At 34.3% G+C, this 27,788-nt stretch overlaps 2 protein-coding genes across 6 annotated transcripts in view; one reads left to right on the top strand and one right to left on the bottom strand.

The window, feature by feature from the left end:
• Nucleotides 1-27,046, top strand: part of LOC143251841 (helicase POLQ-like) — a 91,632-nt gene extending 64,586 nt beyond the window's left edge. The window contains exons 15-18 of the mRNA XM_076503100.1: nt 13,218-13,391; nt 24,819-24,932; nt 25,611-25,745; nt 26,133-27,046. Coding sequence (XP_076359215.1) covers nt 13,218-13,391; nt 24,819-24,932; nt 25,611-25,745; nt 26,133-26,219 — 510 coding nt within the window. The 3' untranslated portion in view covers nt 26,220-27,046. The remainder of the gene's footprint in view (nt 1-13,217; nt 13,392-24,818; nt 24,933-25,610; nt 25,746-26,132) is intronic.
• LOC143251842 (TBC domain-containing protein kinase-like protein) overlaps nt 27,038-27,788 on the bottom strand; it is an 85,897-nt gene continuing 85,146 nt past the window's right edge. For all 5 annotated transcript variants that reach the window (XM_076503103.1, XM_076503101.1, XM_076503105.1 and 2 more), the window contains one exon: nt 27,038-27,353. In XM_076503103.1, coding sequence (XP_076359218.1) covers nt 27,243-27,353 — 111 coding nt within the window. In that variant the 3' untranslated portion in view covers nt 27,038-27,242. The remainder of the gene's footprint in view (nt 27,354-27,788) is intronic.

Raw genomic sequence — 27,788 nt, 5'->3', positions numbered from 1 at the left:
TTGTCAGTAGTTAATTTTCCTGTAATAACATTTTACAGGATTGTCAGGATGTAATGTTCCTGTAATATTGTTTTATGGAATTGTCAGGAGTTAATATTCCTGTAATATTGTTTTATAGGATCGTCAGGAGTTAATGTTCATGTAATAGCGTTTTATGGGATTGTCAGTAGTTAATGTTCTTGTAATATTCTTTTATGGGATTGTCAGGAGTTAATGTTCCTGTATTAGTGTTTTATGGGATTGTCGGGAGTTATTATTCCTGTAATAGCATTTTATAGCAATGTCAGGAATTCATGTTCCTGCAATATTGTTTTATGGGATCTTCAGGAGATTTTGTTCCTGAAATAGTTTTACAGGATTGTCAGGAATTAATGTTCTTGTGATGGTGTTTTAAGGGATTGTCAGGAGTTAATGTTCTTGTGATGGTGTTTTAAGGGATTGTCAGGAGTTAGTATTCCTGTATTAGTGTTTTATGGGATTGTCAGGAGTTAATATTCTTGTAATAGCATTTTATATGAATGTCAGGAATTCATGTTCCTGCAATATTGTTTAATGGGATCGTCAGGAGATTTTGTTCCTGAAATAGTTTTATGGGATTGTCAGGAGTTAGTATTCCTGTAATAGCATTTTACAGGATTGTCAGAAGTTAATGTGCCTGTAATAGCATTTTACAGGATTGTCAGAAGTTAATATTCCTGTAATACTGTTTTACAGGATTGTCAGGAGTTAATATTCCTGTAATACTGTTTTACAGGATTGTCAGGAGTTAATGTTCCTGTAATAGTGTTTTATGGGATTGTCAGGAGTTAATGTTCCTGTAATATTGTTTTATGGGATTGTCAGGAGTTAATGTTCTTCTGATGGTGTTTTGTGGGATTGTCAGGAGTCAGGAGTTAATGTTCCTGTAATATTGTTTTATGGGATTGTCAGGAGTTAATGTTCCTGAAATATTGTTTTATGGGATTATCAGGACTTAATGTTTCTGTAATATTGTTTTATTGGATTGTCAGGAGTTAATGTTCCTGTAATAGCGTTTTATGGGATTGTCAGTAGTTAATGTTCCTGAAATATTGTTTTATGGGATTGTCAGGACTTAATGTTCCTGTAATATTGTTTTATTGGATTGTCAGGAGTTAATGTTCCTGTAATATTGTTTTATTGGATTGTCAGGAGTTAATGTTCCTGTAATAGTGTTTTATGGGATTCTCAGGAGTTAGTATTCCTGTATTAGTGTTTTATGGGATTGTCAGGAGTTAATATTCCTGTAATAGCATTTTATCTCCTAATGTCAGAATTCATGTTCCTGCAATATTGTTTAATGGGATTGTCAGGAGATTTTGTTCCTGAAATAGTTTTATGGGATTGTCAGGACTTAATGTTCCTGTAATAGCATTTTACAGGATTGTCAGTAGTTAATGGCTTTGTGATGGTGTTTTATGGGATTGTCAGGAGTTAATGTTCTTGTGATGGTGTTTTAAGGGATTGTCAGGAGTTACTGTTCCTGTCATAGTGTTTTATGGGATTGTCAGGAGTTAGTATTCCTGTAATAGCATTTTACAGGATTGTCAGAAGTTAATGTTCCTGTAATAGTGTTTTATGGGATCATCAGGATTTAATGTTCCTCTAATAGTGTTTTATGGGATCATCAGGATTTAATGTTCCTCTAATAGTGTTTTATGGGATTGTCAGGCGTTAATGTTCCTGTATAGTGTTTTATGGGATTGTCAGGCGTTAATGTTCCTGTATAGTGTTTTATGGGATTGTCAGGCGTTAATGTTCCTGTATAGTGTTTTATGGGATTATGAGGAGTGAATGTTCCTGTATAGTGATTTATGGGATTGTCAGGAGTTAATGTTTCTGTTATAGCATTTTACAGGATTGTCAGGAGTTAATGTTTTTGTTATAGCATTTTACAGGATTGTCAGGAGTTAATGTTTTTGTTATAGCATTTTACAGGATTGTCAGGAGTTAATGTTTTTGTTATAGCATTTTACAGGATTGTTAGGAGTTTGTTCCTTTAATAGCATTTTATGGGATTATCAGGAGTGAATGTTTTTGTTATAGCATTTTATGGGATTGTCAGGAGTGAATGTTTTTGTGATGGTGTTTTATGGGATTGTCAGGAGTTAATGTTGTTGTAATAGCATTTTATGGGATTGTCAGGAGTGAATGTTCCTGTATAGTGATTTATGGGATTTTCAGGAGTTAATGTTTCTGTTATAGCATTTTACAGGATTGTTAGGAGTTAATGTTCCTGTGATGGTGTGTTATGGTATTGTCAGGAGTTAATGTTCCTGTGATGGTGTGTTATGGTATTGTCAGGAGTTAATGTTCCTGTGATGGTGTGTTATGGTATTGTCAGGAGTTAATGTTCTTGTGATGGTGTTTTATGGGATTGTCCGGAGTTAATGTTCCTGTATTAGCATTTTACAGGTTTGTCAGGAGTTAATGTTCTTGTGATTGTGTTTTATGGTATTGTCAGTATTTAATGTTCCTGTATAGTGTTTTATGGTATTGTCAGGATTTAATGTTCCTGTAATAGCATTTTACAGGATTGTCAGGAGTTAATGTTCCAGTAAAAGCATTTTACAGGATTGTCAGAAGTTAATATTCCTGTAATACTGTTTTACAGGATTGTCAGGAGTTAATATTCCTGTAATACTGTTTTACAGGATTGTCAGGAGTTAATGTTCCTGTAATAGTGTTTTATGGGATTGTCAGGAGTTAATGTTCCTGTAATATTGTTTTATGGGATTGTCAGGAGTTAATGTTCCTGAAATATTGTTTTATGGGATTATCAGGACTTAATGTTTCTGTAATAGCGTTTTATGGGATTGTCAGTAGTTAATGTTCCTGAAATATTGTTTTATGGGATTGTCAGGACTTAATGTTCCTGTAATATTGTTTTATTGGATTGTCAGGAGTTAATGTTCCTGTAATATTGTTTTATTGGATTGTCAGGAGTTAATGTTCCTTTAATATTGTTTTATTGGATTGTCAGGAGTTAATGTTCCTTTAATATTGTTTTATTGGATTGTCAGGAGTTATTATTCCTGTAATAGCATTTTATACGAATGTCAGGAATTCATGTTCCTGCAATATTGTTTTATGGGATCATCAGGAGATTTTGTTCCTGAAATAGTTTATGGGATCGTCAAGATATTTTGTTTCTGAAATAGTTTTACAGGATTGTCAGGAGTTAATGTTCTTGTGATGGTGTTTTAAGGGATTGTCAGGAGTTAATGTTCCTGTAATAGTGTTTTATGGGATTCTCAGGAGTTAGTATTCCTGTATTAGTGTTTTATGGGATTGTCAGGAGTTAATATTCCTGTAATAGCATTTTATCTGAATGTCAGGAATTCATGTTCCTGCAATATTGTTTAATGGGATCGTCAGGAGATTTTGTTCCTGAAATAGTTTTATGGGATTGTCAGGACTTAATGTTCCTGTAATAGCATTTTACAGGATTGTCAGTAGTTAATGTTCTTGTGATGGTGTTTTAAGGGATTGTCAGGAGTTACTGTTCCTGTCATAGTGTTTTATGGGATTGTCAGGAGTTAGTATTCCTGTAATAGCATTTTACAGGATTGTCAGAAGTTAATGTTCCTGTAATAGTGTTTTATGGGATCATCAGGATTTAATGTTCCTCTAATAGTGTTTTATGGGATCATCAGGATTTAATGTTCCTCTAATAGTGTTTTATGGGATTGTCAGGCGTTAATGTTCCTGTATAGTGTTTTATGGGATTGTCAGGCGTTAATGTTCCTGTATAGTGTTTTATGGGATTGTCAGGCGTTAATGTTCCTGTATAGTGTTTTATGGGATTATGAGGAGTGAATGTTCCTGTATAGTGATTTATGGGATTGTCAGGAGTTAATGTTTCTGTTATAGCATTTTACAGGATTGTCAGGAGTTAATGTTTTTGTTATAGCATTTTACAGGATTGTCAGGAGTTAATGTTTTTGTTATAGCATTTTACAGGATTGTCAGGAGTTAATGTTTTTGTTATAGCATTTTACAGGATTGTCAGGAGTTAATGTTTTTGTTATAGCATTTTACAGGATTGTTAGGAGTTTGTTCCTTTAATAGCATTTTATGGGATTATCAGGAGTGAATGTTTTTGTTATAGCATTTTATGGGATTGTCAGGAGTGAATGTTTTTGTGATGGTGTTTTATGGGATTGTCAGGAGTTAATGTTGTTGTAATAGCATTTTATGGGATTGTCAGGAGTGAATGTTCCTGTATAGTGATTTATGGGATTTTCAGGAGTTAATGTTTCTGTTATAGCATTTTACAGGATTGTTAGGAGTTAATGTTCCTGTGATGGTGTGTTATGGTATTGTCAGGAGTTAATGTTCCTGTGATGGTGTGTTATGGTATTGTCAGGAGTTAATGTTCTTGTGATGGTGTTTTATGGGATTGTCCGGAGTTAATGTTCCTGTATTAGCATTTTACAGGTTTGTCAGGAGTTAATGTTCTTGTGATTGTGTTTTATGGGATTATCAGGAGTTAATGTTCCTGTATAGTGTTTTATGGTATTGTCAGTATTTAATGTTCCTGTATAGTGTTTTATGGTATTGTCAGGATTTAATGTTCCTGTAATAGCATTTTACAGGATTGTCAGGAGTTAATGTTCCAGTAAAAGCATTTAACGGGATTATCAGGAGTTAATGTTCCTGTAATAGTGTTTTATGGAATAATCAGGAGTTAATTTTCCTGTAATAATGTTTTATTGGATTGTCAGGAGTTAATGTTTCTCTATCGTGTTTTATGGGATTATCAGGAGTTAATATTCCTGTAATATTTTTTATGGGATTGTCAGGAGTTAATGTTCCAGTATGAGCATTTTACGGGATTATCAGTAGTTAATTTTCCTGTAATAACATTTTACAGGATTGTCAGGATGTAATGTTCCTGTAATATTGTTTTATGGAATTGTCAGGAGTTAATATTCCTGTAATATTGTTTTATGGGATCGTCAGGAGTTAATGTTCATGTAATAGCGTTTTATGGGATTGTCAGTAGTTAATGTTCTTGTAATATTCTTTTATGGGATTGTCAGGAGTTAATGTTCCTGTATTATTGTTTTATGGGATTGTCAGGAGTTATTATTCCTGTAATAGCATTTTATAGCAATGTCAGGAATTCATGTTCCTGCAATATTGTTTTATGGGATCTTCAGGAGATTTTGTTCCTGAAATAGTTTTACAGGATTGTCAGGAATTAATGTTCTTGTGATGGTGTTTTATGGGATGGTCAGGAGTTAATGTTCTTGTGATGGTGTTTTAAGGGATTGTCAGGAGTTAGTATTCCTGTATTAGTGTTTTATGGGATTGTCAGGAGTTAATATTCTTGTAATAGCATTTTATATAAATGTCAGGAATTCATGTTCCTGCAATATTGTTTAATGGGATCGTCAGGAGATTTTGTTCCTGAAATAGTTTTATGGGATTGTCAGGAGTTAGTATTCCTGTATTAGCATTTTACAGGATTGTCAGAAGTTAATGTGCCTGTAATAGCATTTTACAGGATTGTCAGAAGTTAATGTTCCTGTAATATTGTTTTATGGGATCATCAGGATTTAATGTTCCTGTAATAGTGTTTTATGGGATTGTCAGGAGTTAATATTCCTGTATAGTGTTTTATGGGATTGTCAGGAGTTAATGTTCCTGGAATAATGTTTTATGGGATTGTTAGGAGTTAATGTTCCTGTGATAGTGTCTTATGGGATAATCAGGAGTTAATTTTCCTGTAATAATGTTTTATGGGATTGTCAGGAGTTAATGTTCCTGTAATAACATTTTACAGGATTGTCAGGATGTAATGTTCCTGTAATATTGTTTTATGGAATTGTCAGGAGTTAATGTTCCTGTAATATTGTTTTATGGGGTCGTCAGGAGTTAATGTTCCTGTAATAGCGTTTTATGGGATCGTCAGGAGTTAATGTTCCTGTAATAGCGTTTTATGGGATCGTCAGGAGTTAATGTTCCTGTAATAGCGTTTTATGGGATCGTCAGGAGTTAATGTTCCTGTAATAGCGTTTTATGGGATCGTCAGGAGTTAATGTTCCTGTAATAGCGTTTTATGGGATTGTCAGTAGTTAATGTTCCTGTAATATTGTTTTATGGGATTGTCAGGAGTTAATGTTCCTGAAATATTGTTTTATGGGATTCTCAGGAGTTAATGTTCCGTAAATGCTGTTTTATGGGATTGTCAGGAGTTATTATTCCTGTAATAGCATTTTATACGATTGTCAGGAATTCATGTTCCTGTAATAATGTTTTATTGGATTGTCAGGAGTTAATGTTTCTTTATCGTGTTTTATGGGATTGTCAGGAGTTAATATTCCTGTAATATTTTTTATGGGATTGTCAGGAGTTAATTTTCCTGTAATATTTTTTATGGGATTGTCAGGAGTTAATTTTCCTGTAATAGTGTTTTATGGGATTGTCAGGAGTTGATGTTCCTGAAATATTGTTTTATGGGATTGTCAGGAGTTAATGTTCCTGTAATATTGTTTTACAGGATTGTCAGGAGTTAATGTTTCTGTAATATTGTTTTACAGGATTGTCAGGAGTTAATGTTCCTGTAATATTGTTTTACAGGATTGTCAGGAGTTAATGTTCCTGTAATATTGTTTTACAGGATTGTCAGGAGTTAATGTTCCTGTAATATTGTTTTACAGGATTGTCAGGAGTTAATGTTCCTGTAATATTGTTTTACAGGATTGTCAGGAGTTAATGTTCCTGTAATATTGTTTTACAGGATTGTCAGGAGTTAATGTTCCTGTAATATTGTTTTACAGGATTGTCAGGAGTTAATGTTCCTGTAATATTGTTTTACAGGATTGTCAGGAGTTAATGTTCCTGTAATATTGTTTTACAGGATTGTCAGGAGTTAATGTTCCTGTAATATTGTTTTACAGGATTGTCAGGAGTTAATGTTCCTGTAATATTGTTTTACAGGATTGTCAGGAGTTAATGTTCCTGTAATATTGTTTTACAGGATTGTCAGGAGTTAATGTTCCTGTAATATTGTTTTACAGGATGGGCAGGCGTTAATGTTCTTGTAATATTGTTTTACAGGATTGTCAGGCGTTAATGTTCCTGTAATATTGTTTTACAGGATTGTCAGGCGTTAATGTTCCTGTAATATTGTTTTACAGGATTGTCAGGCGTTAATGTTCCTGTAATATTGTTTTACAGGATTGTCAGGAGTTAATATTCCTGTAATGTTGTTTTACAGGATGGTCAGGCGTTAATGTTCCTGTAATGTTGTTTTACAGGATGGTCAGGCGTTAATGTTCCTGTAATGTTGTTTTACAGGATTGTCAGGCGTTAATGTTCCTGTAATATTGTTTTACAGGATTGTCAGGCGTTAATGTTCCTGTATAGTGTTTTATGGGAGATTTTGTTCCTGAAATAGTTTTATGGAATCGTCAGGATATTTTGTTCCTCAAATAGTTTTACAGGATTGTCAGGAGTTAATGCTCCTGTAATAGTGTTTTATGGGATTGTCAGGAGTTAATGTTCTTGTGATGGTGTTTTAAGGGATTGTCAGGAGTTAATGTTCTTGTGATGGTGTTTTAAGGGATTGTCAGGAGTTAATGTTCTTGTGATGGTGTTTTATGGGATTGTCAGGAGTTAATGTTCTTGTGATGGTGTTTTAAGGGATTGTCAGGAGTTAATGTTCCTGTATAGTGTTTTATGGTATTGTCAGGATTTAATATTCGTGTAGTATTGTTTTATGGAATTGTAAGGAGTTAATTTTCCTGTAATAGTGTTTTGTGGGATTGTCAGGAGTTTATGTTCCTGAAATAGTGTTTTATGGGATTGTCAGGAGTTAATTTTCCTGTAATATTGTTTTATGGGATTGTCAGGAGTTAATTTTCCTGTAATAGTGTTTTATGGAATTGTCAGGAGTTGATGTTCCTAAATATTGTTTTATGGGATTGTCAGGAGTTAATGTTCCTTTAATAGCATTTTATGGGATTGTCAGGCCTTAATGTTCCTATAATAGTGTTTTATGGCTTTGTTAGGCCTTAATGTTCCTGTAATAGTGTTTTACAGGATTGTCAGGAGTTAATGTTCTTGTGATGGTGTTTTATGGGATTGTCAGGAGTTAATGTTCTTGTGATGGTGTTTTAAGGGATTGTCAGGAGTTAATGTTCTTGTGATGGTGTTTTATGGGATTGTCAGGAGTTAATGTTCTTGTGATGGTGTTTTAAGGGATTGTCAGGAGTTAATGTTCCTGTATAGTGTTTTATTGTATTGTCAGGATTTAATATTCGTGTAGTATTGTTTTATGGAATTGTAAGGAGTTAATTTTCCTGTAATAGTGTTTTGTGGGATTGTCAGGAGTTTATGTTCCTGAAATAGTGTTTTATGGGATTGTCAGGAGTTAATTTTCCTGTAATATTGTTTTATGGGATTGTCAGGAGTTAATTTTCCTGTAATAGTGTTTTATGGGATTGTCAGGAGTTAATGTTCCTGTAATAGTGTTTTATGGGATAATCAGGAGTTAATTTTCCTGTAATAATGTTTTATGGAATTGTCAGGAGTTGATGTTCCTAAATATTGTTTTATGGGATTGTCAGGAGTTAATGTTCCTGTAATAGCATTTTACAGGATTGTCAGGAGTTAATGCTCCTGTAATAGCATTTTACAGGATTGTCAGGAGTTAATATTCCTGTAATAGCATTTTACAGGATTGTCAGGAGTTAATGTTCTTGTGATTGTGTTTTATGGGATTGTCAGGAGTTGATGTACCTGTAATAGTGTTTCATGGGATTGTCAGTAGTTAATGTTCCTGTGATATTGTTTTATGGGATTGTCAAGAGTTAATGTTCCTGTGATATTGTGTTACAGGATTGTCAGTAGTTAATGTTCCTGTAATAGTGTTTCATAGGATTGTCAGTAGTTAATGTTCCTGTAATAGTGTTTCATAGGATTGTCAGGAGTTAATGTTCCTGTAATAGCATTTTATGGGATTGTCAGGCCTTAATGTTCCTGTAATAGCATTTTATGGGATTGTCAGGCCTTAATGTTCCTGTAATCGTGTTTTATGGGATTGTCAGGAGTTAATGTTTGTGTATAGTGTTTTATGGGATTGTCGGGAGTTAATGTTCCTGTAATAGTGTTTTATGGGATTGTCAGGAATTAATGTTCCTGTAATAGTGTTTTAAGGGATTGTCAGGAGTTAATGTTCCTGTAATAGTGTTTAATGGGATCGTCAGGAGATTTTCTTCCTGAAATAGTTTTATGGGATTGTCAGGACTTAATGTTCCTGAAATAGCATTTTACAGGATTGTCAGGAGTTAATGTTCTTGTGATGGTGTTTTATGGGATTGTCAGGAGTTAATGTTCTTGTGATGGTGTTTTAAGGGATTGTCAGGAGTTAATGTTCCTGTAATAGTGTTTTATGGGATTGTCAGGAGTTAGTATTCCTGTAATAGCATTTTACAGGATTGTCAGAAGTTAATGTGCCTGTAATAGCATTTTACAGGATTGTCAGAAGTTAATGTTCCTTTAATATTGTTTTATGGGATCATCAAGATTTAATGTTCCTGTAATAGTGTTTTACGGGATTGTCAGGAGTTAATGTTCCTGTATAGTCTTTTATGGGATTGTCAAGAGTTAATGTTCCTGGAATAATGTTTTATGGGATCGTCAGGAGTTAATGTTCCTGTAATAGTGTTTCATGGGATTGTCAGGAGTTAATGTTCCTGTAATAGCATTTTATGGGATTGTCAGGCCTTAATGTTCCTGTAATAGCATTTTATGGGATTGTCAGGCCTTAATGTTCCTGTAATAGTGTTTTATGGGATTGTCAGGAGTTAATGTTTGTGTATAGTGTTTTATGGGATTGTCGGGAGTTAATGTTCCTGTAATAGTGTTTTATGGGATTGTCAGGAATTAATGTTCCTGTAATAGTGTTTTATGGGATTGTCAGGAGTTAATGTTCCTGCAATATTGTTTTATGGGATCTTCAGGAGACTTTGTTCCTGAAATAGTTTTACAGGATTGTCAGGACTTAATGTTCTTGTGATGGTGTTTTAAGGGATTCTCAGGAGTTAATGTTCCTGTAATAGTGTTTAATGGGATCGTCAGGAGATTTTCTTCCTGAAATAGTTTTATGGGATTGTCAGGAGTTAATGTTCTTGTGATGTTGTTTTATGGGATTGTCAGGAGTTAATGTTCTTGTGATGGTGTTTTATGGGATTGTCAGGAGTTAGTATTCCTGTAATAGCATTTTACAGGATTGTCAGAAGTTAATGTGCCTGTAATAGCATTTTACAGGATTGTCAGAAGTTAATGTTCCTGTAATATTGTTTTATGGGATCATCAGGATTTAATGTTCCTGTAATAGTGTTTTACGGGATTGTCAGGAGTTAATGTTCCTGTATAGTCTTTTATGGGATTGTCAAGAGTTAATGTTCCTGGAATAATGTTTTATGGGATCGTCAGGAGTTAATGTTCCTGTGATAGTGTTTTGTGGGATCGTGAGGAGTTAATGTCGTTGTAATAGCATTTTATGGGATCGTGAGGAGTTAATGTTGTTGTAATAGCATTTTATGGGATTGTCAGGAGTTAATGTTCCTGTATAGTGATTTATGGGATTATCAGGTGTTAATGTTCCTGTATAATGTTTTATGGGATTGTCAGGAGTTAATGTTCCTGTAATAGCATTTTACAGGTTTGTCAGGAGTTAATCTTCTTGTGATTGTGTTTTATGGGATTGTCAGGAGTTAATGTTCCTGTATAGTGTTTTATGGTATTGTCAGGATTTAATATTCGTGTAGTATTGTTTTATGGAATTGTAAGGAGTTAATGTTCCAGGAAAAGCATTTAACGGGATTATCAGGAGTTAATATTCCTGTAATATTGTTTTATGGGATTGTCAGGAGTTAATTTTCGTGTAATAGTGTTTTATGGGATTGTCAGGAGTTTATGTTCCTGAAATATTGTTTTATGGGATTGTCAGGAGTTAATGTTCCTGTAATAGTGTTTTATGGGATAATCAGGAGTTAATTTTCCTGTAATAATGTTTTATTGGATTGTCAGGAGTTAATGTTTCTCTATCGTGTTTTATGGGATTGTCAGGAGTTAATTTTCCTGTAATATTGTTTTATGGGATTGTCAGGAGTTAATTTTCCTGTAATAGTGTTTTATGGAATTGTCAGGAGTTGATGTTCCTGAAATATTGTTTTATGGGATTGTCAGGAGTTAATGTTCCTTTAATAGCATTTTATGGGATTGTCAGGCCTTAATGTTCCTATAATAGTGTTTTATGGGATTGTCAGGCCTTAATGTTCCTGTAATAGTGTTTTATGGGATTGTCAGGAGTTAATGTACCTGTAATAGTGTTTTATGGGATTGTCAGTAGTTAATGTTCCTGTGATATTGTTTTATGGGATTGTCAGGAGTTAATGTTCCTGTATAGTGTTTTATGGGATTATCAGGTGTTAATGTTCCTGTATAGTGTTTTATGGGATTATCAGGTGTTAATGTTCCTGTATAGTGTTTTATGGGATTATCAGATGTTAATGCTCCTGTAATAGCATTTTACAGGATTGTCAGGAGTTAATATTCCTGTAATAGCATTTTACAGGATTGTCAGGAGTTAATGTTCTTGTGATTGTGTTTTATGGGATTGTCAGGAGTTGATGTTCCTCAAATATTGTTTCATGGGATTGTCAGGAGTTGATGTTCCTGAAATATTGTTTCATGGGATTGTCAGGAGTTAATGTTCCTGTAATAGCATTTTATGGGATTGTCAGGCCTTAATGTTCCTGTAATAGTGTTTTATGGGATTGTCAGTAGTTAATGTTCCTGTAATAGTGTTTCATGGGATTGTCAGGCCTTAATGTTCCTGTAATAGCATTTTATGGGATTGTCAGGCCTTAATGTTCCTGTAATAGTGTTTTATGGGATTGTCGGGAGTTAATGTTTGTGTATAGTGTTTTATGGGATTGTCGGGAGTTAATGTTCCTGTAATAGTGTTTTATGGGATTGTCAGGAATTAATGTTCCTGTAATAGTGCTTTATGGGATTGTCAGGAATTAATGTTCCTGTAATAGTGTTTTATGGGATTGTCAGGAATTAATGTTCCTGTAATAGTGTTTTATGGGATTGTCAGGAGTTAATGTTCGTGTAATAGTGTTTTATGGGATTGTCAGGAGTTAATGTTTCTGTAATAGTATTTTACAGGATTGTCAGGAGTTAATGTTCCTGTAATATTGTTTTATGGAATTTTTCAGGAGTTAATGTTCCTGTAATATTGTTTTATGGAATTTTTCAGGAGTTAATGTTCCTGTAATATTGTTTTGTGGGATCGTCAGGAGTTAATGTTCCTGAAATATTGTTTTATGGGATTGTAAGGAGTTAATGTTCCAGTAAAAGCATTTAACGGGATTATCAGGAGTTAATGTTCCTGTAATAGTGTTTTATGGGATTGTCAGGAGTTAATGTTTCTCTATCGTGTTTTATGGGATTGTCAGGAGTTAATTTTCCTGTAAGATTGTTTTATGGGATTGTCAGGAGTCAATGTTTCTGTAATAGTGTTTTATGGGATTGTTAGGAGTTAATGTTCCTGTGATGGTGTTTTGTGGGATTGTCAGGAGTTAATGTTCCGGTGATGGTGTTTTTAGGGAATACCAAGAGGTTAAGTATACTCATGATGGTGTTTTGTGGGGTAGTCAGAAGGTAAAGTGACTCCATGGTTGTGTATTTGGGGATTATGGAATATGAGTTGCCTGTGCAGCTTAACTGAAAGCCACCCAGAGGTATGTGACCATTTTGTTTAATTCTTTCATTGCTATGGGCATGTACCTGTTGTATAACCTGTGTTTCTGTTTTAAAATGTATGGTACAAAGTAATTTTTACAATCGACAAGAAAAGGAATTCCTCATTAAAACTTCCCAATGTGTATTAGTTTCAACATTCTGCTAAGTAATGTAATATTCTGAAATATGTGGGAGTTGTTTATCTATAAGCGTAAGATTTGTTTGTTGGTTTAAAGACATTCTAGCCTTGAGAAGAGGTCATGTTTTGAATGTAATTATTAATATGTGATACTTTACACAGGTGATTTGTTTCAGAAGACATTGTAATAGATTTTTAAACCTGATGATTAATTTTCCAAGTTCATGAGTGTTTTCTGATAGAGGTTGTTATTGTTTCCGTAATGTGTTTTTGTTTTTACAAACTTGTATAGGATGTTAACCAACAAGTAGTCCATCGTTTTTATCTTACCTTAATTCTGTATCAACTGTGGCAACAGAATCCTGTTTGGAAAGTTTCCAACACATTCAGACAACACCGGGGTACAGTTCAAAATCTGTTGAATAGTGCAGCTAGTTTTGCTGTCAGTGTCTATCACTTTTGTCAGGTATAGTAACACCTACTGATTGTTTATGGATATTGTGTGTAATATTGTTTTAGAAATTGGCATCTGTCCTATATTTTATGAAGCATCAGTTGAAGGTAGGTGTGATGAATAATTTATAGTGATGAGTTTCACAAGGTTCTGATAATAAGAACATTCTTTTATTCAATGTATTGAATCACCATTCTGACATGTAGCTTTAAGAAAGGGATTAAAACATTCAATATATTGAATGACCATTCTGACATGTAGCTTTAAGAAAGGGATTAAAACATTCAATATATTGAATGACCATTCTAACATGTAGGTTTAAGAAAGGGATTAAAACATTCAATATATTGAATGACCATTCTGACATGTAGCTTTAAGAAAGGGATTAAAACATTCAATATATTGAATGACCATTCTAACATGTAGGTTTAAGAAAGGGATTAAAACATTCAATATATTGAATGACCATTCTGACATGTAGCTTTAAGAAAGGGATTAAAACATTCAATATATTGAATGACCATTCTGACATGTAGCTTTAAGAAAGGGATTAAAACATTCAATATATTGAATGACCATTCTAACATATAGGTTTAATAAAGGGATTAAAACATTCAATATATTGAATGACCATTCTAACATGTAGGTTTAATAATGAAATTAAAACAATCAATATATTGAATGACCATTCTGACATGTAGGTTTAATAAAGGGATTAAAACATTCAATATATTGAATGACCATTCTAACATGTAGGTTTAATAAAGAAATTAAAACATTCAATATATTGAATGACCATTCTAACATGTAGGTTTAATAATGGGATTAAAACATTCAATATATTGAATGACCATTCTGACATGTAGGTTTAATAATGGGATTAAAACATTCAATATATTGAATGACCATTCTGACATGTAGGTTTAATAATGGGATTAAAACATTCAATATATTGAATGACCATTCTGACATGTAGGTTTAATAAAGGGATTAAAACATTCATTACATTGAATGACTATTCTAACATGTAGGTTTAATAAAGAAATTAAAACATTCATTACATTGAATGACCATTCTGACATGTAGGTTTAATAAAGGGATTAAAACATTCATTACATTGAATGACCATTCTGACATGTAGGTTTAATAAAGGGATTAAAACATTCATTACATTGAATGACCATTCTGACATGTAGGTTTAATAAAGGGATTAAAACATTCATTACATTGAATGACCATTCTGACATGTAGGTTTAATAAAGGGATTAAAACATTCAATATATTGAATGACCATTCTGACATGTAGGTTTAATAAAGGGATTAAAACGTTCAATATATTGAATGACCATTCTGACATGTAGGTTTAATAAAGGGATTAAAACGTTCAATATATTGAATGACCATTCTGACATGTAGGTTTAATAAAGGGATTAAAACGTTCAATATATTGAATGACCATTCTGACATGTAGGTTTAATAAAGGGATTAAAACATTCAATATATTGAATGACCATTCTGACATGTAGGTTTAATAAAGGGATTAAAACATTCAATATATTGAATGACCATTCTAACATATAGATTTAATACAACCATTAAAACATTCAACATTTAAAAATGTAGAGTTAAGATATATAATTAAAATTACATCCTTCTGTAGAGAACATTCCACCAGCTTCAGGAGATTAAAAGAAACACAGAGGTTTCTTATGCATATAACCAAATATACATGTGTAATTTGTATAGTGCTCTTTACAGAATAGGTTTCCAAAAATTTACTTCTGTGACACCCAGGCCTATATCTCCATTAAAAATCATCTTATGTATAACAGTTTCTACACATTCTGTTACTGTTATTTTTATATTTTTAATCTCATTCATTCAATGTTATGTGATGAGTTTGCTACATGTTCTGCTACATCATTAATTTTTAGACCTGGCATGGCCAGGTGGTCACTTGAGTCATAATCTGAGGGTTCAAATTCCTGCCACACCAAACATGCTTGCCCTTTTAGCTGTAGGGGCATTATAATGTGATGATAAATCCAATTATTCATCAGTAAAAGAGTAGTCCAAGAGTTGGTAGTGGGTGGTAATGACTAGCTGCCTTCCCTCTAGTCTTACACTGCTTATTTAGGGATGGCTAGCACTGATAGCCTTCGTGTAACTTTGCACGAAATTCAAAAACAAAGTATTTTTAATTATCCTTCAGCATTTTTGTGTTACTGCTACAATTTACTACTTGTCCATCTGATAAGGTTCAAACAAAAGATTTAATATACCCTGCATTCAACTTTAATACTATTATTAACATTCATTAGTTTTAATGTAGAGTAAAGGTTAGTAACTGTTTTTCAAGAATATCTTGCCTATTTTTATAGAAACATATTCTTCATAAACCTTACTTATAACACTGGGGAACACTCATTTTGTTGCATTTAAAAAAAGACCTTTCTATAGTCAATTTGAGTCTGTTGATTTCAAATCTGAAGTCGGTTTTTGTCTGCACGCTACAGATTTTATGCAATTTGACATTTTTATTTATTTTTTAATTTTTCGTTATTATAGGAAATTATAGGAATAGCTTATCAATTTGTTTGTGTATTTTATTCAGGTAGGAATTTGCGTTTGTAACTTTTGCGTTTGTACACTTCATCTGGACAATCTCGTTTATTGCTCCAGCAGTAGTCAGCCATCATACTTTTGTCCCAGCGCCCTTGGTAGCGTTCTTCCATGACCTTTAGGTCTTGGTGGAATCGTTCTCCTTGTTCGTCACTCACAGCCTCCAGGTTGTCAGGGAACTTATCAAGGTGGCTGTTCAAAAGTGAAGCTTGATGCTCATGTTGCACCGAGATCCGCAGCGAGGAGCATTCTGTTCACAAGTTCACTGTAGTTCTCCGCCTTATTGTTTCCAAGGAAGTTCTGAGCGACTGCCACAAAAGATAACCATGCTGCCTTTTCTAAAGCGGTCATCTTAGCAACAAACTGATCATCACGAATTAGGGTTGAATCTGTGGGCCATCAAACACGCCTGCTTTGATCTTCTCAAATGATAACCCTGGTAAAGCTGTGATGATGTGTTGGAAACATTCACCTTCGGTTTCCAGTGCCTTGACAAATTGCTTCATCAAACCTAATTTGATGTGAAGAGGAGGAAAGATGATCTTATCTCTGCTTACAATTGGGTCTTGTATGATATTTGGCATGCCTGCTTCAAGGGTGTCACGAATAGGCCAGTCCTTCTGGACCCAATGTCTGTCTCGTGCTCGGCTGTCCCACATACAGAGGAAAAATGGAAACTTGGCGAAACCTTTCTGTTGTCCAAGAAGAAAGTTGATCATCTTTAAGTCTACACAAATGATCCAATTGTGCTCATGATATTTTAATAAGTCCATGACCATTCTCATATCATTATAGTCTTCCATAAATGCACTGAGTGACTGACAGGTACTGCTCCATAAACATTCCCATTATGTAAAAGAACACACTTTAGACTGCCTTTTGAACTGTCTAAAAGAGTCTCCATTCAGCAGGACTATAGTAAGGTACACCCAGTTCTTTGAGAAGCCCTTGGATGTCATGGCAGTAAACAAACTGTCTGTCTTCTGAAAAGAAGGTCACTAAAAGCTGGTCACGCTTTCTGAAATATGATACTTTAACAGAGTGATCAACAAGATATCTGCCTTGTAATCTTGATGCCAAAAGCTCTGCTGCTTTCTTTGAAAGACCTAAATCCGCACTAAATCATTCAGTTCAGCCTGGGGAAGAGGCTTGGGGATGGGGAAAGGTTCAGTGTCTGAAGAACAGTTCTCGATTGTGTACACTTTTCTGACAATTCACTGTCACAACTGTCATGTTCGCTTGTATCATGTCCAATGTCTTTATCGTCCAATGAAGGCAAGCCTTTGAAAACTGGAACAGGAACTTCTTCAGAGTGCGGAGCAGGCGAATAGCTGAGGGAATGTTCGGATCACGTAATCTTATGTCGGTTTTTCTTCCCAACACCGTTGTGTTTACCATGCAGAAATAACAGTCAGTTACATGGTTGGTGGGTTCGCACCAAATCATTGGAACACCAAAAGGCAGACCATTGCGTTTTCCTTTGGTCCAGTCTCGAAGCATTTCCTCACAATTGTGGCACACAACATGAGGAGCCATTGCTTGTCTTGATCACCAAGATGAACTTCAAAATATGCCTTGTAGGCACGCTTGACAAACGAGGATATGTTACGTCTCTGACGATTGAGTGTGTAGCATCCACATATGTAGCAGAAGGCATCAGGCTTGTTTCTGCAATGATATCTATTTTTGGAAGCCATGTTTGATCTGAAACAAAAGAAGAATGATCAAAATATTAGAAGCTATCTATATATATGGACATGAAAATGCTTATACATGGTTTACATAAGTTCACATTTGTACAATTTCATTAACCTCAAATTGCATACAAACTAGAGCTTGTAGAGAAAAACTAATTTCAGATTTGAAATCAGCACCTAAACCTCCTTCAGAATCAGTTAAAATATCCAATGCAACTCAAAGTTACTGAAAAAGTGTTCCCCAGTGTAATCTGTAGTTTGGTATATTCTGAAATTTGTAACTTATTACAGATATATCTTTTGTAAACCCTATCTAAAGTATATGATTCACATCTTCTCTTGATAGCTATGCATTTGAAATAATTGAATCTAAACACAAAGTATTCATTACATGAAGAACCCCTATAAGCTCTATTGACAAATAAAATGATTTTGTGAGTGTTGAAAATAGCATTTTTCCTGACAGTGGGTGACACAATCTTTGTGTGACAGACACTTCACATAACATTGAATGGATGTGATTCAAAATACTAAAATAATCAAAATAAAATTTGTAAAAACTGTTAAACATGAAATGATTTTCAATAGAAATTTAGGTCTAGACATCACAGAACCACATTTTTGGAAACACACATACACACGTATATTTGATTATATAAAAATGAAACCTCTGTTTCTTCTGGTCTCCTGAAGGTGATGGAATTATTTTTTACACCTAAAACATGTAGACTCTATCTGTACACATTACATTGTCTCACATTTAGCTTCATTATCAGTTCATGTCATTCTGTTCTAACTCAATAAGTAGGGATTAGATAACTAAGTTCTAAGAGAACTAAACAAAACAATTTTAAAGGTTAATTGAATGAAGTATGACATTTAAAACTAGTTTTAAGAGGGATATCAAAGGTAGAAATCAATTTTCTATTGGAGTTCTCACCATTGAATTCACTGATTTAATGGAAAATTACTGTGAAAGTTTAATAAACCATTATAAACAATCACATGAAGTTAACCTCCCCACTTTGGGAGCTATCGGAACTAATTCACATGAAAGTTGACACCAAGAGGGCACACAATTTATATTATTGTAATATTCACAGAGTACATCTTACCAAATGACATTATCCAGGTGTAATTACAAGTAAACAAAAGCATTGAAGTTATAGTTTGAAGTAAAGAATTATTTACAAATTAAAAACTTGTAAAGTGCAAATATGGAATGTTTTAGTTTTGTGTAAGTTTACATAATATTGCACAAGTTCTATGTAATTATCAATTCAAAGAATAACATTGAACTTACTGTTATAGTAACACAGTTCTCATATCACAGTAGTATACCAATCATAGTAGTACTACTGTTATAGTAACACAGTTCTCATATCACAGTAGTACTACTGGTATAGTAACACAGTTCTCATATCACAGTAGTACTACTGGTATATAGTAACACAGTTCTCATATCACAGTAGTACTACTGGTATAGTAACACAGTTCTCATATCACAGTAGTACTACTGGTATAGTAACACAGTTCTCATATCACAGTAGTACTACTGGTATAGTAACACAGTTCTCATATCACAGTAGTATACCAATCATAGTAGTACTGTTATAGTAACACAGTTCTCATATCACAGTAGTATACCAATCATACTAGTACTACTGTTGTAGTAACACAGTTCTCATATCACAGTAGTATACCAATCATACTAGTACTACTGTTGTAGTAACACAGTTCTCATATCACAGTAGTATACCAATCATAGTAGTACTGTTATAGTAACACAGTTCTCATATCACAGTAGTATACCAATCATAGTAGTACTACTGTTGTAGTAACACAGTTCTCATATCACAGTAGTATACCAATCATAGTAGTACTACTGTTATAGTAACACAGTTCTCATATCACAGTAGTACTACTGGTATAGTAACACAGTTCTCATATCACAGTAGTATACCAATCATAGTAGTACTGTTATAGTAACACAGTTCTCATATCACAGTAGTATACCAATCATAGTAGTACTGTTATAGTAACACAGTTCTCATATCACAGTAGTATACCAATCATAGTAGTACTGTTATAGTAACACAGTTCTCATATCACAGTAGTATACCAATCATAGTAGTACTACTGTTGTAGTAACACAGTTCTCATATCACAGTATTATACCAATCATAGTAGTACTGTTATAGTAACACAGTTCTCATATCACAGTAGTATACCAATCATAGTAGTACTACTGTTGTAGTAACACAGTTCTCATATCACAGTAGTATACCAATCATAGTAGTACTACTGTTATAGTAACACAGTTCTCATATCACAGTAGTACTACTGTTATAGTAACACAGTTCTCATATCACAGTAGTACTACTGGTATAGTAACACAGTTCTCATATCACAGTAGTACTACTGGTATAGTAACACAGTTCTCATATCACAGTAGTATACCAATCACAGTAGTACTACTGTTGTTGTAACACAGTTCTTATATCACAGTAGTATACCAATCACAGTAGTACTACTGTTGTTGTAACACAGTTTTCATATCACAGTAGTATACCAATCACAGTAGTACTACTGTTGTTGTAACACAGTTTTCATATCACAGTAGTATACCAATCACAGTAGTGCTACTGTTATAGTAACACAGTTCTCATATCACAGTAGTATACCAATCATAGTAGTACTACTATTGTAGTAACACAGTTCTCATATCACAGTAGTATACCACTCATAGTACTACTGTTGTAGTAACACAGTTCTCATATCACAGTAGTACTACTGTTGTAGTAACACAGTTCTCATATCACAGTAGTACTACTGTTGTTGTAACACAGTTCTCATATCACAGTAGTACTACTGGTATAGTAACACAGTTCTCATATCACAGTAGTATACCAATCATAGTAGTGCTACTGTTATAGTAACACAGTTCTCATATCACAGTAGTATACTAATCATAGTAGTGCTACTGTTATAATAACACAGCTCTCATATCACAGTAGTATACCAATCATAGTAGTACTGTTATAGTAACACAGCTCTCATATCACAGTAGTATACCAATCATAGTAGTACTGTTATAGTAACACAGTTCTCATATCACAGTAGTATACCAATCACAGTAGTACTACTGTTATAGTAACACAGTTCTCATATCACAGTAGTATACCAATCACAGTAGTGCTACTGTTATAGTAACACAGCTCTCATATCACAGTAGTATACCAATCATAGTAGTGCTATTATAGTAACACAGCTCTCATATCACAGTAGTATACCAATCATAGTAGTGCTACTGTTATAGTAACACAGCTCTCATATCACAGTAGTATACCAATCATAGTAGTGCTACTGTTATAGTAACACAGTTCTCATATCACAGTAGTATACCAATCACAGTAGTGCTACTGTTATAGTAACACAGTTCTCATATCACAGTAGTATACCAATCATAGTAGTGCTACTGTTATAGTAACACAGCTCTCATATCACAGTAGTATACCAATCATAGTAGTACTGTTATAGTGACACAGCTCTCATATCACAGTAGTATACCAATCATAGTAGTACTGTTACAGTGACACAGTTCTCATATCACAGTAGTATACCAATCACAGTAGTACTACTGTTATAGTAACACAGTTCTCATATCACAGTAGTATACCAATCACAGTAACACAGTTCTCATATCACAGTAGTATACCAACCACAGTAGTACTACTGTTATAGTAACACAGTTCTCATATCACAGTAGTACTACTGTTATAGTAACACAGTTCTCATATCACAGTAGTACTACTGGTATAGTAACACAGTTCTCATATCACAGTAGTACTACTGGTATAGTAACACAGTTCTCATATCACAGTAGTACTACTGGTATAGTAACACAGTTCTCATATCACAGTAGTACTACTGGTATAGTAACAGTTCTCATATCACAGTAGTACTACTGGTATAGTAACAGTTCTCATATCACAGTAGTACTGTTATAGTAACCCAGTTCTCATATCACAGTAGTATACCAATCATAGTAGTGCTACTGTTATAGTAACACAGCTCTCATATTACAGTAGTACTGTTATAGTAACACAGCTCTCATATTACAGTAGTACTGTTATAGTAACACAGTTCTCATATCACAGTAGTACTGTTATAGTAACACAGTTCTCATATCACAGTAGTATACCAATCATAGTGGTACTGTTAAAGTAACACAGTTCTCATATCACAGTAGTATACCAATCATAGTATTACTGTTATAGTAACACAGTTCTCATATCACAGTAGTATACCAATCACAGTAGTACTACTGTTATAGTAACACAGTTCTCATATCACAGTAGTATACCAATCACAGTAGTACTACTGTTATAGTAACACAGTTCTCATATCACAGTAGTATACCAATCACAGTAGTACTACTGTATAACACAGTTCATATCATATCACACAGTCACGGTAGGCATTCCACTGGTATACTACCAGTTCTCATCATGGTATACCAAGTCAGTTCTCATATCACAGTGGTATAGTAACTTACAGTTCTCATATCACAGTAGTACTACTGTTATGGTAACAGTAACACAGTTCTCATATCACAGTAGTATACCAATCATTCTAGTGGTACTGTTAAAGTAACACAGTTCTCATATCACAGTAGTATACCAATCATAGTAGTACTGTTAAAGTAACACAGTTCTCATATCACAGTAGTATACCAATCATAGTAGTGCTACTGTTATAGTAACACAGCTCTCATATCACAGTAGTATACCAATCATAGTGGTACTGTTAAAGTAACACAGTTCTCATATCACAGTAGTATACCAATCATAGTAGTACTGTTAAAGTAACACAGTTCTCATATCACAGTAGTATACCAATCATAGTAGTACTGTTAAAGTAACACAGTTCTCATATCACAGTAGTATACCAATCATAGTATTACTGTTATAGTAACACAGTTCTCATATCACAGTAGTATACCAATCACAGTAGTACTACTGTTATAGTAACACAGTTCTCATATCACAGTAGTACTATTGTTATAGTAACACAGCTCTCATATCACAGTAGTATACCAATCATAGTAGTACTACTGTTATAGTAATATATCATAGTACTATTGTTATAGTAACATAGCTCTATATCACAGTAGTATACTAGTTATAGTAACATGCCAATCACAATGGTACTATTGTTACAGTAACATCCTAATCACTGTGGTACTATTTTTACAGTAGCATACCAATCACAGTAGTACCATTGTTACAGTAACATTGCTGTTATCTCAGTAGTACTGTCGTTATTGTAACGTTGCTGTTATCTCAGTAGTACTGTCGTTATTGTAACGTTGCTGTTATCTCAGTGGTACTGTCGTTATTGTAACGTTGCTGTTATCTCAGTGGTACTGTCGTTATTGTAACGTTGCTGTTATCTCAGTGGTACTGTCGTTATTGTAACGTTGCTGTTATCTCAGTGGTACTGTCGTTATTGTAACGTTGCTCTTATCTCAGTGGTACTGTCGTTATTGTAACGTTGCTCTTATCTCAGTGGTACTGTCGTTATTGTAACGTTGCTCTTATCTCAGTGGTACTGTCGTTATTGTAACGTTGCTCTTATCTCAGTGGTACTGTCGTTATTGTAACGTTGCTCTTATCTCAGTGGTACTGTCGTTATTGTAACGTTGCTCTTATCTCAGTGGCACTGTCGTTATTGTAACGTTGCTGTTATCTCAGTGGCACTGTCGTTATTGTAGCGTTGCTCTTATCAGTGGCAGTGGTAACACTGCTCTTATCTCAGTGGCACTGTCGTTATTGTAACGTTGCTCTTATCTCAGTGGCACTGTCGTTGTAGTAACGTTGCTCTTATCGCAGTGGCACTGTCGTTGTAGTAACGTTGCTCTTATCGCAGTGGCACTGTCGTTGTAGTGCGTTGCTCTTATCGCAGTGGCACTGTCGTTGTAGTAACGTTGCTCTTATCGCAGTGGCACTGTCGTTGTAGTAACGTTGCTCTTATCGCAGTGGCACTGTCGTTGTAGTAACGTTGCTCTTATCGCAGTGGCACTGTCGTTGTAGTAACGTTGCTCTTATCGCAGTGGCACTGTCGTTGTAGTAGCGTTGCTCTTATCGCAGTGGCACTGTCGTTGTAGTAACGTTGCTCTTATCGCAGTGGCACTGTCGTTGTAGTAACGTTGCTCTTATCGCGAGTGGCACTGTCGTTGTAGTAACGTTGCTCTTATCGCAGTGGCACTGTCGTTGTAGTAGCGTTGCTCTTATCGCAGTGGCACTGTCGTTGTAATGCGTTGCTCTTATCGCAGTGGCACTGTCGTTGTAGTAACGTTGCTCTTATCGCGAGTGGCACTGTCGTTGTAGTAACGTTGCTCTTATCGCAGTGGCACTGTCGTTGTAGTAACGTTGCTCTTATCGCAGTGGCACTGTCGTTGTAGTAACGTTGCTCTTATCGCAGTGGCACTGTCGTTGTAGTAACGTTGCTCTTATCGCAGTGGCACTGTCGTTGTAGTAGCGTTGCTCTTATCGCGAGTGGCACTGTCGTTGTAGTAACGTTGCTCTTATCGCAGTGGCACTGTCGTTGTAGTAACGTTGCTCTTATCGCGAGTGGCACTGTCGTTGTAGTAACGTTGCTCTTATCGCAGTGGCACTGTCGTTGTAGTAACGTTGCTCTTATCGCAGTGGCACTGTCGTTGTAGTAAGCGTTGCTCTTATCGCGAGTGGCACTGTCGTTGTAGTAACGTTGCTCTTATCGCAGTGGCACTGTCGTTGTAGTAACGTTGCTCTTATCGCAGTGGCACTGTCGTTGTAGTAACGTTGCTCTTATCGCGAGTGGCACTGTCGTTGTAGTAGCGTTGCTCTTATCGCAGTGGCACTGTCGTTGTAGTAACGTTGCTCTTATCGCAGTGGTACTGTCGTTGTAGTAACGTTGCTCTTATCGCAGTGGTACTGTCGTTGTAGTAACGTTGCTCTTATCGCAGTGGTACTGTCATTGTAGTAACGTTGCTCTTATCACTGTGGTACTGTCGTTGTAGTAACATAGCTATTATCACAGTGAGATGACAACATGACATTTGATATTTTTCTTTCAGGAATTTCGAGAGTTTTGGGGTTTTCAGGATCTCCTTCCAAACTTTGTAAAACAATTGTCTTTCTGTGTGTCAGTGGAACTAATTCCTCTTCTGGAGCTGCCTGCAGTGAAACAGGTATTCTTGGAACTGTAATTATAATAAATGTAACCTTTATTGATTAATATTGTGTGTTTATATCTGTGTATTAACATGTTTATCATGTTCTACATTCATACCTTCCACTCATATGTTTTGTAAAACTTTAATAAGGAATTTAATTTTGAGTTTTTATATAAATGTTTTATAAGAATAATAAGTTGAGTTTGTGTAGTGAAACACAACTAGATCAAGCACACATTACATTAAATGAATGGGGAGGATAGTGGAATATGTGCTTGTAAAACTTATCTGAGGAAGTAAAACATTTGATTACAGGAATTATTTCTACCATCGTTAGGTGTTTGTACTGATAAATAAGTGTAAACATATTATACACAGTAAACTGTATTTCAGATGTCTAGTAAGTATTATTATTAGTTAGAAACAATGTGCATGTTACGTTATTTCATCGAATATATATCAGCTGTTAAATATGTCAACAGTGATTTATTATAGTTTAATCTGTACAATGTTTACTTACCTCTATCATTAAAGTGTTTATTTAGTATGGTGAAAATATAAATTATATATATACATATATATATTTAAAATAGTCTCTTAAGTTTCAATTATTTCAATGATTTCTACTTGTAAGTTACTTAGGAATAACTCACTTGAAATGTTTGACCCTAATGCCAACTGACCATTCATTAGGGTCGAGCACGTCAGCTGTATGCTGCCGGTTTCAAATCTTTAACTGACGTTGCTGTTGCCACGGCTGAAGAACTTACACAGAAAGTGGAACACTTGTCAAAAAGAGTGGCCAATCAGATCATTGCAGGGGCAAAGGTATGTGACATTGAAAGACATGCATGTTAAATATTATATTTAATGTGAGATTCATATTTGAGGATGTTATATATATCTGAGTGCTGTGTGGTGATAATTATTTATTTAAAACTCATGTCTAGATCTTCCTTAGTGTATGTTACAAGAAGTAAACTAAATCTTGGAAGTGCTTCACAGAAAGTTTTGTTGGATTACTTGACAATGTTCTGTACACCAGGATTAAAAACGTAGTGTAACTACATTTTGTCAACCATTAATTTTCTGTTATAACAACATTTTCCTGAAGTAAGTGTTATTTTAAAAGGTACTTCTAATTAACAGTTCTATTCCTGTGTTATTCAGTAATCCTTATAAGAAAAATCTAATTAAAATAATTTGATTTCCTAGATGTTGCTGGTTGAAAAAGCTGAAATCCTCCAAGAAGAAGCAGAAGATATAATTGCTGGTTTGAACTCTCAGAAATCAAAATTTTGACGACTGTTTTAACTGTAAATATTTACATAATGATGAGAGAACATTCCAAAGTGTCAAGTTTATAATGATCCATCATGCACTTGTGAAATTGTTTTACTAACAATCACCCAAAACTGTAGAATATAAAAAGTGTTGCTTATACTACCAAGTTCAAGTGAAGCTTTTTACCTGGGTGTGGTTTGTATATAACAAGTTTTAACTTATTAAATATCAGTTTTTCTCACATTGTGAAGTCTACAGTGAATGGTTGCTTTAGCTGTAGGAGAGATTTAAGGTTTGGAGCACTCATATCTACAGTTAATTTTTACTTTCTTATTGATGTCAGGTTTGAAAATATGGATTAAATCCAATGAAAGAGAACTCTTCTTGGTATTTGTCCTAGTTACTTAAGGTCTGTTTTTCTGTACATTCCCACTGCCGCTCCCCCTCACCATATTTGTTATCTGTGTCCCTTCCTTAAACTCAAGCATCTGGCCCAGTACAACATGATTGCTGTTATAACCGTCTTAGAAGTCTCTGGTTTTGTTTTATTGACATCCATGCTTTCCTTGTCACTTTTCCTCATTCCTCTATCTGCTTGTATTGATTTACTATGATATATAAATGCCCCAACCGTCTTTAGCTCTTTCTCACAATATTCCTAAATATTATAGTTATTGTAGCTAATTATTTTTATCTAAGGAGTTGAAGTGTAACAACCATGCCCAATGAGCACCCCCTGTTGGGAATAACAGGCAACTATCCCTTTGTTGTCTCTTTTTTTTGAAACAAAGGATCACCTTGTCATCTTTAATTACAAGTTTAGTCCAACAATGTAATGTTATGTATAATACATGTTTATTCATAAGAATTATTTTGTTACAAATTATCAGGATACATCTGGAAACATACATTATTAAATGCTGGTGATGTGACATTAAATTTTCCAAGTTGAATGCTATATTGTATCCTGGTTCTTTGAAGAAAAACATTTTTATTGTAATTTCTTTACATTCACTGAAGTCCATAAAAGTAGTTGTGCTATTATCTCTCCCCTGCTCTTACGATTAAAATTCCAATTGTTCGAAAGACGTCAATTCCCTTGTGCAGAGTGCATACTTTAGGAAAACCAAGACGAACTAGCTGAGTTGCAAACTACAAGGAGAACAAAACCAGTATCTTAGCAAGAAGACAAGATCATATTATTAACTTTGTCCTGCTTTAGAAAACATTACAATTACACACTGAGTTAAATTATAATTCTACAAATCGTAAATACACACACATGCACCATTATGTTTAATACCTGGAACAAGACAATTATGTACTTGTAAGTTAAGTTTGCTATTAAAATGGCAAAGGAAGTCAGTTTCAGTAAGTATATATAGTTTAATAACCCAATCAACATGGATCAAAGGTAATGTCATTACATTAAACATTTTACTTTTAAATTAACTGATATGTAAAACAAATATAGATTGTGTGTGTCATGTGGTATGTTGAATGCAGCATTAGTTCAAATTAGATGTTTATTTTGTCAAAATACAAAATCTGTAGTTTCCTACAAATTAGGAACTGGTATTATTAATG

The sequence above is a fragment of the Tachypleus tridentatus genome, chromosome 6, assembly GCF_004210375.1.
Source record: "Tachypleus tridentatus isolate NWPU-2018 chromosome 6, ASM421037v1, whole genome shotgun sequence".
Classification (NCBI taxonomy): domain Eukaryota; kingdom Metazoa; phylum Arthropoda; class Merostomata; order Xiphosura; family Limulidae; genus Tachypleus; species Tachypleus tridentatus.
Note: the sequence above shows the minus strand (reverse complement) of the source record. Positions and strands in the feature narration are given on the sequence as shown.